Source organism: Centruroides sculpturatus, unplaced genomic scaffold (genome assembly GCF_000671375.1).
Source record: "Centruroides sculpturatus isolate CEXI.00-Female unplaced genomic scaffold, Cexi_2.0 scaffold2057, whole genome shotgun sequence".
NCBI classification, from domain to species: domain Eukaryota; kingdom Metazoa; phylum Arthropoda; class Arachnida; order Scorpiones; family Buthidae; genus Centruroides; species Centruroides sculpturatus.
Window position 1 is genome coordinate 63,720 of NW_019386293.1, and position 13,422 is coordinate 77,141.

At 31.4% G+C, this 13,422-nt stretch overlaps 1 protein-coding gene across 1 annotated transcript; it reads left to right on the plus strand.

The window, feature by feature from the left end:
- Nucleotides 1–960: 960 nt before the first annotated feature.
- On the plus strand, nt 961–2,844 carry LOC111614448 (BTB/POZ domain-containing protein 2-like). The gene is made up of 2 exons (XM_023355825.1): nt 961–1,029; nt 2,121–2,844. The coding sequence occupies exons 1-2, from the start codon at nt 962–964 to the stop codon at nt 2,716–2,718; spliced, it is 666 nt and encodes a 221-aa protein (XP_023211593.1). The 5' UTR covers nt 961; the 3' UTR covers nt 2,719–2,844.
- The last annotated feature ends 10,578 nt before the right edge of the window (nt 2,845–13,422 follow it).

Genomic DNA, 13,422 nt, shown 5'->3' on the forward strand with positions numbered 1-13,422 from the left:
CTATACGGAATGTTAACCCGGAGAGAGAACCCTTAATAATCTATAACCATGTAAATACGTTCTACACTAAACGGGTATTTTGTTAATGAAATTGGATTGGTGTGCGTTTCTTCCTACATTACCACCTCCATTCCCACCCCGAAAATCATGAACGAGATCGATCCTGTTAAATCGACCTCACTTAAAAGCGTATCTATCCGCCGATAAATTGATAGATTAGTTTCAGATCCTGACGTGAAATAAGATCTAACGATCCTTAACTTTATAACTCTTCCGCTCAACAGAACTCATCCTTTGGACAAGCGAAACCGGACTTCAAGCTCTTGAGTCGATTACGAGGTAGGAGAGTCGAGAACTCGTAACATCCTACCCCCGATTAATCTCACATTTAAAATACCAACAATTCAATAACGACAATCTACGTGAGCTAAAACATTATTTACATCGGGACTTCGTTTTCCGTTATCAAATATTAATCGTAAAATCCATTTATTAATGATTTCCAAAATCATCCTTCTTGGTGTAATGTTTTAAAATATCAAAAAGTTAATCGAAAATATATTTCGATAATTCACATAGTTTATTAGTCAATATTCTTGATGTTATGATGGAAAAATTAATAAATTTAAAGAAGAAAATTAAGAGTGTGTTCTTAATAAACGTAAAATTACTTAGGGGTATATTTTATTTATAAGATTACATAAGTGTATCGAATCACTACTATTACTTGTTTAGTGCAGTAAACAACACTCAATTATCCTAAATACCTGTACTATTTTTGTTTTAGATGTCCTGGCAATCAGATGATTTGAACATAAAAGAAAGATTGTCACATCTTATGAAATCTGGACAAATGACAGTCGTCACTTTAATTCTTGGCCAAGAAAAAAAGTATTTTCCGACCCACTCACTGCTTCTCTCTATACATAGCGAGGTATTTTATGCAATGTTCTATGGTTCTATGGCGGAGAAGAGACAAGATGTTGCATTGCCTGAAGATGATGTTAAAGCATTTCGTGTTTTCATAAAGTAAGTTATACTAAACTTTTGCGTAGTATTTTTAATAATTATTGAAATACTATTCCATTATTATAAAGTAAGCTATCAAATTAATATTATACATATTAAAATTAAAGTTTCTTCGATGCTTTTTTTATTGTTTATAAAGTAAGTTATACTAAACTTTTACGAAGTATTTTTAATAGTTATAGAAATACCTTTCCATTATTACAAAGTAGGCTATCAAATTATTATTATCATTATCCATATTAAAATTAACGTTTCTTAGATTCTTTTTTATTGTTTATTTAATACTTTTTCTGAAACTATTTTTAAAATTAAAAAATTCGTAAAACATCTTCATTATTGTCATTACATCTTGGCCGTATTTTGGCTATTTATGGCTGTAACGTAAAATTCTAACACCTACAACAAAGAAAGATATCCCGATTATAAGTTAGATAACATTACATTAATTAGCAGTAAATAAAAAATGTGCTGCTTATTACACAAAAACCAAATTAAAAATATTGGTAGTAAATAGTCCATATTATTTAGACATAAAGTATATTGAATTGAAAGAATGAAGCAACTAGTCTGTTTCCAAGACGATCGAACGGAAACTGGATCCTATGTAGTTTTTAGACACAAAAAGAAACCCGAAAAAATCCACACGGCAAACCCGTTGATCAAAAGACTGGTGAATTTATTTTTTCGAAATTTAAAAACAAGCATTCAAAATTTTACCCGCTTATAATTAACAGTTGCTTCACGAATTCTTCCTTACTTTCCTATCAAGGAGAGGAATTTTTCTGCTCTTTATTTCGCTTTTTAGCATTGTTGTCAACAATACTAAAAAGCGAAATATAAAACAGCAAAAATATTTTTATTGTGTATCGTATTATCTGGTGATTGTCTTTATTTCTATTAGTTATAAAATGATGTTATTTTTAAATTTTTACAGCTAAGCATAAAAATGATCCATGTATTAAATAATTTGAGAATTTTAACATAATTCCCAACAAGAAATGATAAAAGTAAACTAAACAACATTTGATCAATGTTAGAACTTTAATTTGTAATGTATAACGAATCTATTAAAGTAATTCATTATTTTTCAGTTATATATATACAGATGAAGCGGCATTACATTCAGTAGATGAAGCCATTCGTTCGTTGCATTTTGCAGAAAAATACATGGTAATGCGTATGAAGAAGCAATGTCTATCATATCTTATGAATAATATATCGTCAGATACTGTTTTCGATATATACGAAACAGCGTCCCTATTTCAACAAAATGAATTAAAAACGAAATGTTGGAAGTATATAACTCGCTACACGTCAAATGTTGTTAAGCGAAACGACTTTAAATACGTAAAATATGAAATTATTTTGAAGATTGTATCTGAAGATTATTTATCGTTGAATTCCGAATTAGATATGTATGACGCCGTTATAAAGTGGGGTAAAGAAAAATTCCAAGATCAATCTTCAGAAGATTTTCGAAAAAAATTACAGCCTTTGTTGGGTCAGATCAGATTTTTAAGCATGACCTCTGCAGAGTTTGCGGAATCTCCGTGCCAAGATGGCATCCTTACTAAAGATGAACAGCTTGACATACTTAGAGAAATTGTAACCAGAAAGAATTATAAAAGTAACAATATCCATGATCAATGGAGAAAGCCAAGAATTGCTAATATAATATATCGGTACTAAGGTTTCTCATTTCCGGGAAATTTGCCTCCAGCGGGATTACGGGAAAAATAATTTCTTTTCCCGGGATCCCGGGAAATTTCGGGATGAGATAGTAAAATAGAATTTTATATGAATAAAAAAGATCATACAGGAATATCATAAATTTGAATAATTTAATTTATTTTNATTATACATATTAAAATTAAAGTTTCTTCGATGCTTTTTTTATTGTTTATTTAATACTTTTTCTCAAAGTTTTTTTGAAATTTAAAATTCATAAAACATTTTCATTATTGTCATTACTTCTTGGCTGCATTTTGGCAGTTTTATGCTGTAACCTACAATTTTAATACCTACAACACAGAAAGATATCCCGATTATAAGTTACATAACATTACATTAATTAGCGTTTAATAAAAAATGTGATGCTTTTTTCACAAAAACCAAATGAAAAATATTGGTAAGAAATACTCCATATTATTTAGACATAAAGTATATTGAATTGATAGAATAAAGCAACTAGCACAAAAGTGGTCTGTTTCCAAGACGATCGAATGGAAACTCGATCCTATGTAGGTGTTAGATACAAAAAGAAACCCCGAAAAAATCCACACAGCAAGCCCGTTTATCAAAAGTCTGGTGAATTTATTTTTTTATAAATTAAAAAGCCAGCATGCAAAATTTTACCTGCTTATAATTAACATTTAACACGAATTCTTCCTTACTTTCCTATCAAGGAGAGGAATTTTTCTGCGCTTTATTTCGCTGTTTAGTATTGATTACCACAATGCTAAACAACGAAATAGGAAACAGCAAAAATATTTTCAGTATGTATCGTATCATCTGATCAGTTCAAACATCTTAACAAATTGTATTATATCGACAAACTAGTCTTGATGAATTTGTTTATTTCTTTTGGTTATAAAATGATTTTATTTTTAAAGTATTACAGCGAAGCATAAAAAAATAAATCATGTAGACTATTAAATAATTTGAGAGTTTCAGCATACTTTCCAAGAAGAAATGATAAAATTAAACTAAACAAACTTGGATCAGTGTTAGAACTTTACTAGAAGTAAAAATCTTTTAAATTCCAATTTATAATCTATAACGAATCTATTAAAGTAATTAATTATTTTTCAGATATATATATACAGATGATGTGGCATTACATTCAGCAGATGAAGCCATTTTTTCGTTACATTTTGCAGAAAAATACATGGTAACGCGTATGAAGAAGCGATGTTTATCATATCTTACAGATAATATATGTTTAGATAATGTTCTCGATATATACGAAACAGCATCCCTACTTAAACAAAACGAATTAGCAACGAAATGTTGGGATTGCATAACTGGAAATACGTCAGAAATTATTAAGCAAAATAGCATTAAAAATGTGGAATATGAAACTATTTTAAAACTTGTATCCGAAGATAATTTAAAGTTGCAATCGGAAGTAGATATGTATGAAGCCGTCATAAAGTGGGGTAAAGAAAGATTTCAAGATCAATCTCCTGAGGATCTTCGAAAAAAATTAAAGCCTTTGTTGGATCAGATCAGATTTTTAACCATGACCTCTGCAGAGTTTTCAGAATCTCCGTGCCAAGATGGCATCCTTACTAGCGATGAACAGGTCGACATATTTAGAGAAATTGCAACCAAAAAAAATTATGAAAGTAACAATATACGTGATCAATGGAGAAAGCCAAGAAAGAAAATTACTACAGTGAGAATCGTTACGCCAATATATGAATACAGTGTACCCTTACGTATATACGATAGTCACCGCTCTGTTTTCTAAATCTAGGGGACGAAAAGAAGCAATGGGCGGCAGGGGAGCTGGAGGCAGTGTACTGAACGGTGAACATAGGGAAAGGTTGTAGTCACTGACAGCCTTTGACTTTCCTCTGATAATATCTTAACACATTAGAATTCATAACTTTGTGTAATATTTATTTACGTAATTTAGAAATTAATAAGAATTTGATATAACGATTGCAGTTCATGTAGAGCGTAGGCGATAAAATTAGTTCTTATCCATCAAAATATACCAACGGAAGGACTTCTTGTTATCAATACAGTATAATATTATTTACTTAGATTTTAGTAAGAGAGTTATAGAGTCCCGAAAACTCAGCACTTGATAATCCGGCAGTCCGGATAACTCGGCCACACCCTGGCAGGACGAAAAATCCCCTAGTTAATTTTCATTATACAGCGTCATGTCTCATAAAATATTTTTCTGAGGTCTGTCTTATCAGGTAAATTACTGTACACTGTGTAGTCATTAATTTTTATTTTCATGTAGTAAAGGCTCTATGCCTTCATAAAGTACGTACTTTTCTTTGTTTAAGAGTATTTGGGCAGTTTATTTTCTGTTGTATTCTCAAGCAAACAATACATACAAATATAGTACAGTATTTTCTGAGGAAACACTCGTACTTATTTTTTTAACCTCATTCCCGATAACCCTGCATTTTCACAAACTTGGCCACTCTTCGGTCCACATTAGGCCGAGTTTTCGGGACTCTACTGTATCGTTTACAAAAACACAGATAATCCGTTAATGTATAAAAAATCACTTGTACGATTTTGATGTCATCGTTACAAATGAAATCCTTCTGTCTGCTTCATTTTATTGTTATTTAATATTGTATATATACGTAATGACGATATTATAATTTTCAATAAATAAATGACTTATTTTTAAATTATAAAATTGATTTCTCAGAAAATCATAAGCAAGGCGAAAAAGACACAATACAAATCTAAAATAAAACTGATTTCGAAAAAATCAAATATGGTGGATCTGAATGTTTAGTCGAAGAGGAATCCAACCCACAAACAGAAAAAGAAGTGAGAATATATTTTTGTTTATAATTTATTTAAAATATGATTAATATCATGCAACAAAATTTTCGTATTCTAATACGTCTGTATTAAAAAAAAAGTAATATATTTAATCACAGTTATAAAATTTTGTGTAAAAAAGATTCAATTAATATTTTAAAAATTTATGTTTAAATTGTGTATTATATTTAAATCTAATTAATTGAAATTTTAGCATTAATTTCACTAATTATGTTCAACATATATTTAAATGACTATTATTATTGTTGATTTATGAAAAACTTTTCAAATTTTTTTAGGGAGTAAGAAGATGCGTGGACGTGTTCACACGTGTTCTTCACAGGTTTGGAAATGTAATATTTTTATGAACGAAGATTGTATGCAGATTGGAAAATGCTTACAATTTGCCGTGTAGTAATTACTACACTTGAGTAGAATAATAATAATATATTTTTGTTAATTTCTTCAAAATTCAATTTAAATATTGTAAATAATTTATAAAATTTTGAAAATGAAAAAAATTATAAAAACTTTAAAAACTTTTAAAGTATTGTAAATTATTTAATATTTTAATAAAATTAAACAAATCTCTCTTCGGTTAGTGTTTTATTTTTATTGTATTTTCGCAATTATTTAAATCTGGTGTCTTAAATATCACCAGTTTTATTTATATTCCTCTAACAATAATTTTAAAACTAGCAAAATATAACTCGAATGTTTATTATATTTATTTCGTAATACTTTACAATTTCAAATACAGTCGACCTCCCTATAAAACGGTAGATACGTTCCGTTTTTTATGAAATTGATGTTTTAGGAGACCTTTCCAATCACAGCCCGACAAGTGTGAAGTTTACGGACTACGGCTGTTTGAAAGGTTTTCTTCCATAAAATTAATCGATTCTACACTAATTCGACTCAACATTTCCAAAACACGTATAATTTTTTCGAAATTAATCCGTATTAACTATGCTGTAAACAAAAAATTGTAGGATTACTTACCGAGTGTGCAGCGTTCGACGTCGCCACTGCTTAAGCTTGTTTTCGTCGCGGAGCAGCGCACCAAACGGCGGGCATGATTTCTGATAAGTTATTTTTCGGCGAAAAATTCGTTGAACTTTGGAGACATCATTAATATAAATAATTTTTACGGCCGTTGAATAAGAAATGTTTCTTTCACAAGAAATGTATAAAATTACAGTACTGTATTAGACTTACGGTACCTAATTTACATACTGTACAGACGATAGTAAATTCAACTTACCCACCTAAACTCTCCATAGCGTGGCGCTGGACGGCGGAAATTAGTTCGGCTGCCTGATGACGTTTTACCGAATTATAGGAGTTTTTTTAGCATGTTTGTACGGATACTGTCGTAATTTTTTCGCCGTCATATAGGAATCCGAACTATAAAAACCCGTGTTATAGTGGGGTCTACTGTATATTTACTCCTTACATTCTCCCTTGTGTCATGTTTACTATTCATGTAGAGGGATTATGGCGCTTAGACTTTTTTTTCGTAGGACACAGTTGGAACTACTGCGAATTGCAGAACAATACCACGAAGCAGAACTTCTTCAAATCCCGAGTAAGCCGAGATATTAGTTAACAGAAAGAACACTTCATTGACACTTTTTAGAAAAATTTCTAATACTGGGAACGTTATAACTAGTCATTGTGTAGTATACTTCTGTTCTTCCAAAATTGACAAATTAGTTTTCTGTAGAGAAGCTTGTTTTATCTTTTACGAAAAAACAACTTCGACGTATTGATAATACAAAAAATGTATACAGTGTTTAATTGTCGAAAGAACAACTAAACACGATTTATAGCTGTTTGAGTCTATTCCACTTGGTCCTATTTATAGGATTTGTGTAGATTTAGAAATCCTTCGAGATAATTTTTGATTCTTTTATACGTTTTACTTTCTCGGCTATTATGTATATGTTACTGTGAATGACCGATATCTGGCGAATGTCAACATTGTCTGGTGAATGTTAGCATTCACACAGTCGTTTTGTGTACGTACGAAATATTTGCTAAATATCATTATTTCTCACTTACACCGGCAAATGTCGACATTCATCATGCGCTGATAGTGAATGTTGAATAAAAATATTTTATTACGTTAAGACAAAAATGCAACATTTTAATATGTGAAAATAGGAGAAAGCTTAATTAAGTAACAGCACATTTAAATAAACTGTTGAACCTAAAACAAACAATACATTCTTAATCATTAAAGAAAATAATACAATAATAAACTTACACATAAATTATGTGATTAATCTTATTTATTGCAACAACTTAAACTGTTATGGTACTTTGAATTGCACAAGAGCCCCTTGCTTTTACAACTGCATTTATTCGTGGAACACTTTTTTTTGCAATGACAGCGGGTATAGCCTTGCTCTCCACTGTTCGAATTAGCTGCAGCTGCTTCTCTCAGCGATATTTCTTGAGAAGAAATCTCATCTATCGAAAGTAACTTTTCTTTACAAATTACGAACTGATCACGTTATTACGTGATTACGAACTGATCTGTTAATGGTGTCTTTTATTCAGATATCGCCGACGCCTTACCGACGATCCCTCTCATCCTTTGCAACTCGACCTGACAAATCGATCCCCACCTCTCGGGATCAAAAGACCTTTTCCTACCTCCAGCTACCCACAAAGGATTTGGCGACAGATTGTCGCCTCTGTCGACATCGGTTTCTCGGCTGTCGTTTCGACCTCTACCAAAGCTTATCTGTGCTTGTCGACATACACCGGCGATTGTTCGAATGTATATGACCAGGGTGGCCAAGCTCCTTGATAGTCCGAGCCATTTTTCAAAATTTGATATTTTTCGCGAGCCGCAATTAAATACGTATTAAAAAGATGTGCAAAAAATTCCAGATTACAAATTATATCCGTAGCAAGAGTGATACAAATTGTTTCCTCCAGAGCACAATGTCAACTGTCCGTTTGAATGACAGTTTACAAATTCAAAATCGGTCTGGAGTCGGTCGATAACGGATGATTACGCCACTGTTTATGTTCGTTTGCGCAGTTTTCGATGAGTCATATCATTCTTAACTTGGACGGAAATGAAACCTCACATCTACCCCCACAAAAAAGTTTGTGTTACAAGCAAAAAAAAGCTCTTACTATTTTAATATATATCTTTTAATTTTACATCTTTTACATTTATTGTACTGTACATATGTTAATAATAATTTTTGTAACTGACGATCAATGAGACGGATAAGCTTGATAATCCTTAGCAAGATTAGCAATATTCGGTTTAAAATTTGAAAGTTTTAGTCTTTTCATCGACCTCCAATAATGTTATATCGACCCCTGAGGGTCGATATAACATTATTGGCGATCCCTGGTATAGTCGAAGCTTTTCTGAAAAGACGCTTATTCGTCAACCTAATTTCATTCAAACTAGAAAACAAGTAAAACAGCAAAACCGTATTTGGGTCAAGACTGTCTCCGAGACAGAATCACTCTGATACTCAAGGCAGGTCTCGTTCTCATTCTCCTATCTTCTTTGATATCGCTGCTTTTGTGCGCGATTGTTCAAACTTCTCCAGCCACGACCACGAGATCATCTACGATGCATCTTCGATTAAATTAACCTATCTAATTTCAAAATTTCTCTCCGTTGCGTGTTGGCCAGAGTTGAATTTTTGTGGATGTGTAACTAAAAGTTCCCGTTTTTGAAAAAAATAATCGTGGCTATTGTATCGTCCGAAATTATTTTTTATGTTGCACAAACAACATACAGTTTAACCCGATTATAATGTCATCGAATGTAACGACAACCCTAATATAACGTCAAATTTTTATCGGTCCTACGATTTTACTATACTAGATAATGTTAAAAAAAACTCACTTGTAACGACATAAAACCGTTTTAACTTCATATTTGAAACACTCCCAAATTTACAAAATTAGATTACAAATTTTATTTAACATAGAAGAAACTACGTGTTCGGTCCTAAGGTCAGAGTTCACTTCTTAGAATGACTTAGAATGACTCTCCCCTACATGACTATGGTGGGTTGAGGTGGCTGTTTCGCCTGTTTGTAGAAGAGGGTCGCCATTTTGTATTTTATTTTGACTCGATTCTCGGTCCCCCGACTACCTACGAGTCTGGATTTTTTAAGCCAAATGATTTGGGCGCTTAATACTCTGTGCCAAATATCAACTCTCGACAGGTACTCCTTCATACCTCTATGCTGGTAAGAATATCGGGCAGTACGATTTTATAAACAAGACATAGTCTTGTGAATACCAATAAAAGTTCAAAAAGGAATGTACAAAAACTATAATAACCAATTATTTACAACAAGTCTCTCCATAGACTAACAATAGGAAAAAATTTTAATTATTACGTTGGACCAAGAAAATTTATAGCTCTAATAGGGTCATACGACTAAAAGAAAGCCGGTTGCACTAAAAAGTTTCGGATTTAATAATTATTTCAAACCGTGTCAAGTCATAAACGTCCCGTGATTATCAACACTGTGCAAAGTAATTAGACTCCTTGTGTCAACAAAGAGGGTAGTAAAATGGTCCAGCCCCCAGTTCGGTCAGACACTACGTTAAACACGCTTAGAGAATATTATTTTATCTTTCGATTTCTAAGAGATTTCTAAGGGGAATTGCATTCATCGTTTTAACAAATATGACAATTTACTGAATGTCATCCTAAGTGAATTTTTATCAATGTAATTAAGATGTAAATTTTCGAGAAGGACGTAGGAAAGCTCATACCGGTGTATCGTTAATCGTTACTAATATATAACGAATGCTAAACAGTATTTTTAGTTTTATTCAGAACAAATCCCTTAATCAATCAGGTTAAATAATAACTTATAAGATGATTCTCTTGACGAGCAATCTTGTTTTAACGAACTTACACGAGATCAATAAAAATGATTTATGTATGTTACACAAGCAAGCTTAGTTCAATTAGGGAAGGTAAACTCAGCTCCTAAAAATATTAGTTTAAGAACATAAAATAGAATACGAAAAGTTCTATTTAAAGATGAAAGTACGGGCAATCCGAACTCGCTTCGTTTCAGTTCAGTTTTATAGACATAAAAAATACATAAAAAAGGATTGGTATATGAAACAAAAAATTTGAACGAGTTGTTTCCTAATTCCCTGTTCGATAACAGCACTTATGTATGGTATAGAACTAGTTCAAAATTGTTTCTGTGAGCAGCCGTTTTGCGTATTTAAAAACCAGAAAATAAAGAAAATCCACGTCCAATTTGTTCAGTTTTTATTATGGCAATCGTTACCAGATTTAGGTAAACGAAACGTGCCTTGTGCATTGCGTTTTACGATGTATTCAAAAGTGATGCAAAAACAATAAAAATTTCATTTTTACTAATAGTTATGATTTATTGAATAGCTCTGACCTTTACCAGTCGCAACAAGATCAATGTGATCACGAGACTAAGAAACAGATACTTTTATGAAAAAATGATTGTCGAAAATAATGCCTTAATGCAAAATGCCTTTCTTTAGTTTGGTTTATTGCATTATGTATAACAATAAATTTTCAAATTGTGAATATGCTTATTATCCTGCTTTAAAAAATAAACAACTGTTTCCACTAGAATCACTCTTTTGTACTGTCCAGTTTGAACTTGTAACAGGTTATTGGAAGAATTGCACACGGTTTGTTATTGTGTGTTTTAATAATATTTGTTTCTTATAGTTTTAAGAACTCTTCTGCTAACTTTTGCGAATTTTTAAATTATTTGATGATTTGATAATGCGTCAATAAGAATTGTGGATTTATATGAATCAACTGAATACAAAATCTGAGTTGGTTTTCGTTATTGTTTATTTTGGAATAATTTGGAAATTGAGCTTTTGGGTCTTCATGTTGATGATTATTTATTCATTCATTTTTATCATATTGGTCTGTTCGCTATGTTGCATCATACTCATGGTAGCTGTGTATTTAATGTGTTTTTAATTGCTTAATTTTATTTATTGACATAATTTTAATTTTTTAGATGCAGAATGGATTTCAAGACATTCGGCAGTATGGAATTTGCAATCTGGAACTTCAAAAAAAGCTAAAAGTAGGCTATTCGATTTATTATTATTATAAATCAGACTTAATTAATATTAAGTATCAATTTTTCGTTAGATATTGGATTTCATGAAAAAATTTGGAAAAGTATTTTTGTGTCTCTCGATTGGAGGTTTCTTCTGCGAGCACAAAGGAAATCCTCTAAAGGTAGTTTTACTGCTGCAAACTTTAAATTTTATAAATAAAATTAACGTTTAGGCGTACTGAAATAAGTTTTTTTTTTGATACGCAATTTTCCAAAAATGCGAGAGAACATTTCGTAACTATACATTATTAACGACTATTACGACATTATGTTTTATGATCAGTAATATTGATGTTTATATGCGACAGATTGTTTACATGCGATAAAGACCTTTTTAAAACTACTTGCTATAAACTTTCAAACGCAAATCTTCTACAGTAGAACCTCGATTATCCGACCTAATTGGAGACTGGGGTTGGTCTGATAATTGAAAAGTCGGATAACCGAAAAGTATGAAAAAATCCATTATTAGTGTAGTATATTATTAAATCCCATGTAATTAGTATATTAGTATATCGCTATTAACCTACTTCGCGTTGAATTTTCATCGATGTTAAGCCTAACAAAAGTTTTTTAAAATAATAATCGTCGCTATTGTATCGTTAAAAATTAGAAAATTAAGCCTCGTTTAAATACTGGCTCCCTTCCATGGTCGAATGAGTGTTGCCAGCTAAAACACGTAAAAATAATATTAAAGTAGCCAAGACATAGCCAAATATTGTAGCGCCACATCACTAGTGGACATTTGAAATTTGCCGACTAGGACGGTCGGTTAACCGAGGGGTCGGTTGATCGGGGGGCGGATAATCGAGGTTCTACTGTACTATTATAATTTCCCTGCTTCGGGTATAATTTACGTGGCAACTGATACACAAGTTTATAGAAAGTTGATACTCAATTTGTTTAAACCGACATTAATTAGAATTTACAATAAAATTTCGTGTTAAGAGTCAGCGGCGGGCAAGACCTAAATTCGACATGGGCAAGGTATAGAGCCCTCTATAAACAGTGTATGGTCAACTGGGGAATCAAAATATGATTGAATACCGCCGGTCACGTGGACGCCATTATGAGGCCAGCTTCCGAACCGCTTATGACAAGTGAATGCCAATCAGCTATTTCTTACGATAAATAACAGAATTGGAAACTTTATATACTAGGCAATTAATATGCATCCATGTCCTTAATTTAATCAAAATTATTCTTTCAATCACTATATCAGTGTATTTCTATTAATGGGACTTATCATACTGGTGTATAAGATTACAGCTTCACAGTTACACAGATTAAAATTGTTTTATTATACAATTACCTTCCTATTAATAGAAATACACTGATATAGTGATTGAAAGAATAATTGAGAAAATGTAAAATGGAAGATATAAAGTTACCAACATGAAGTATACCAGTAAGTATCAGCATGATATAAGGAAAATAAATAAATTAATAATAACTTCCAATATTAATTATAGAAAGTACAAACTAAAGAAATTAAAAAGAAAGAATAAGAGACACAAAGAAAAATCAAAAGATGAATTTACTGGTAAGTTTTTTCAGAATAAATACAATAATTTAGTTAAGAAAATAGGATATCCGCAGGTAATTGTAAAATAAAACAATTTTAATCTGTGTAACTGTGAGGCTGTAATCTTATACACCAGTATGATAAGTCCTATTAATAGAAATACACTGATATAGTGATTGAAAGAATAATTTTGATTAAATTAAGGACATAGAT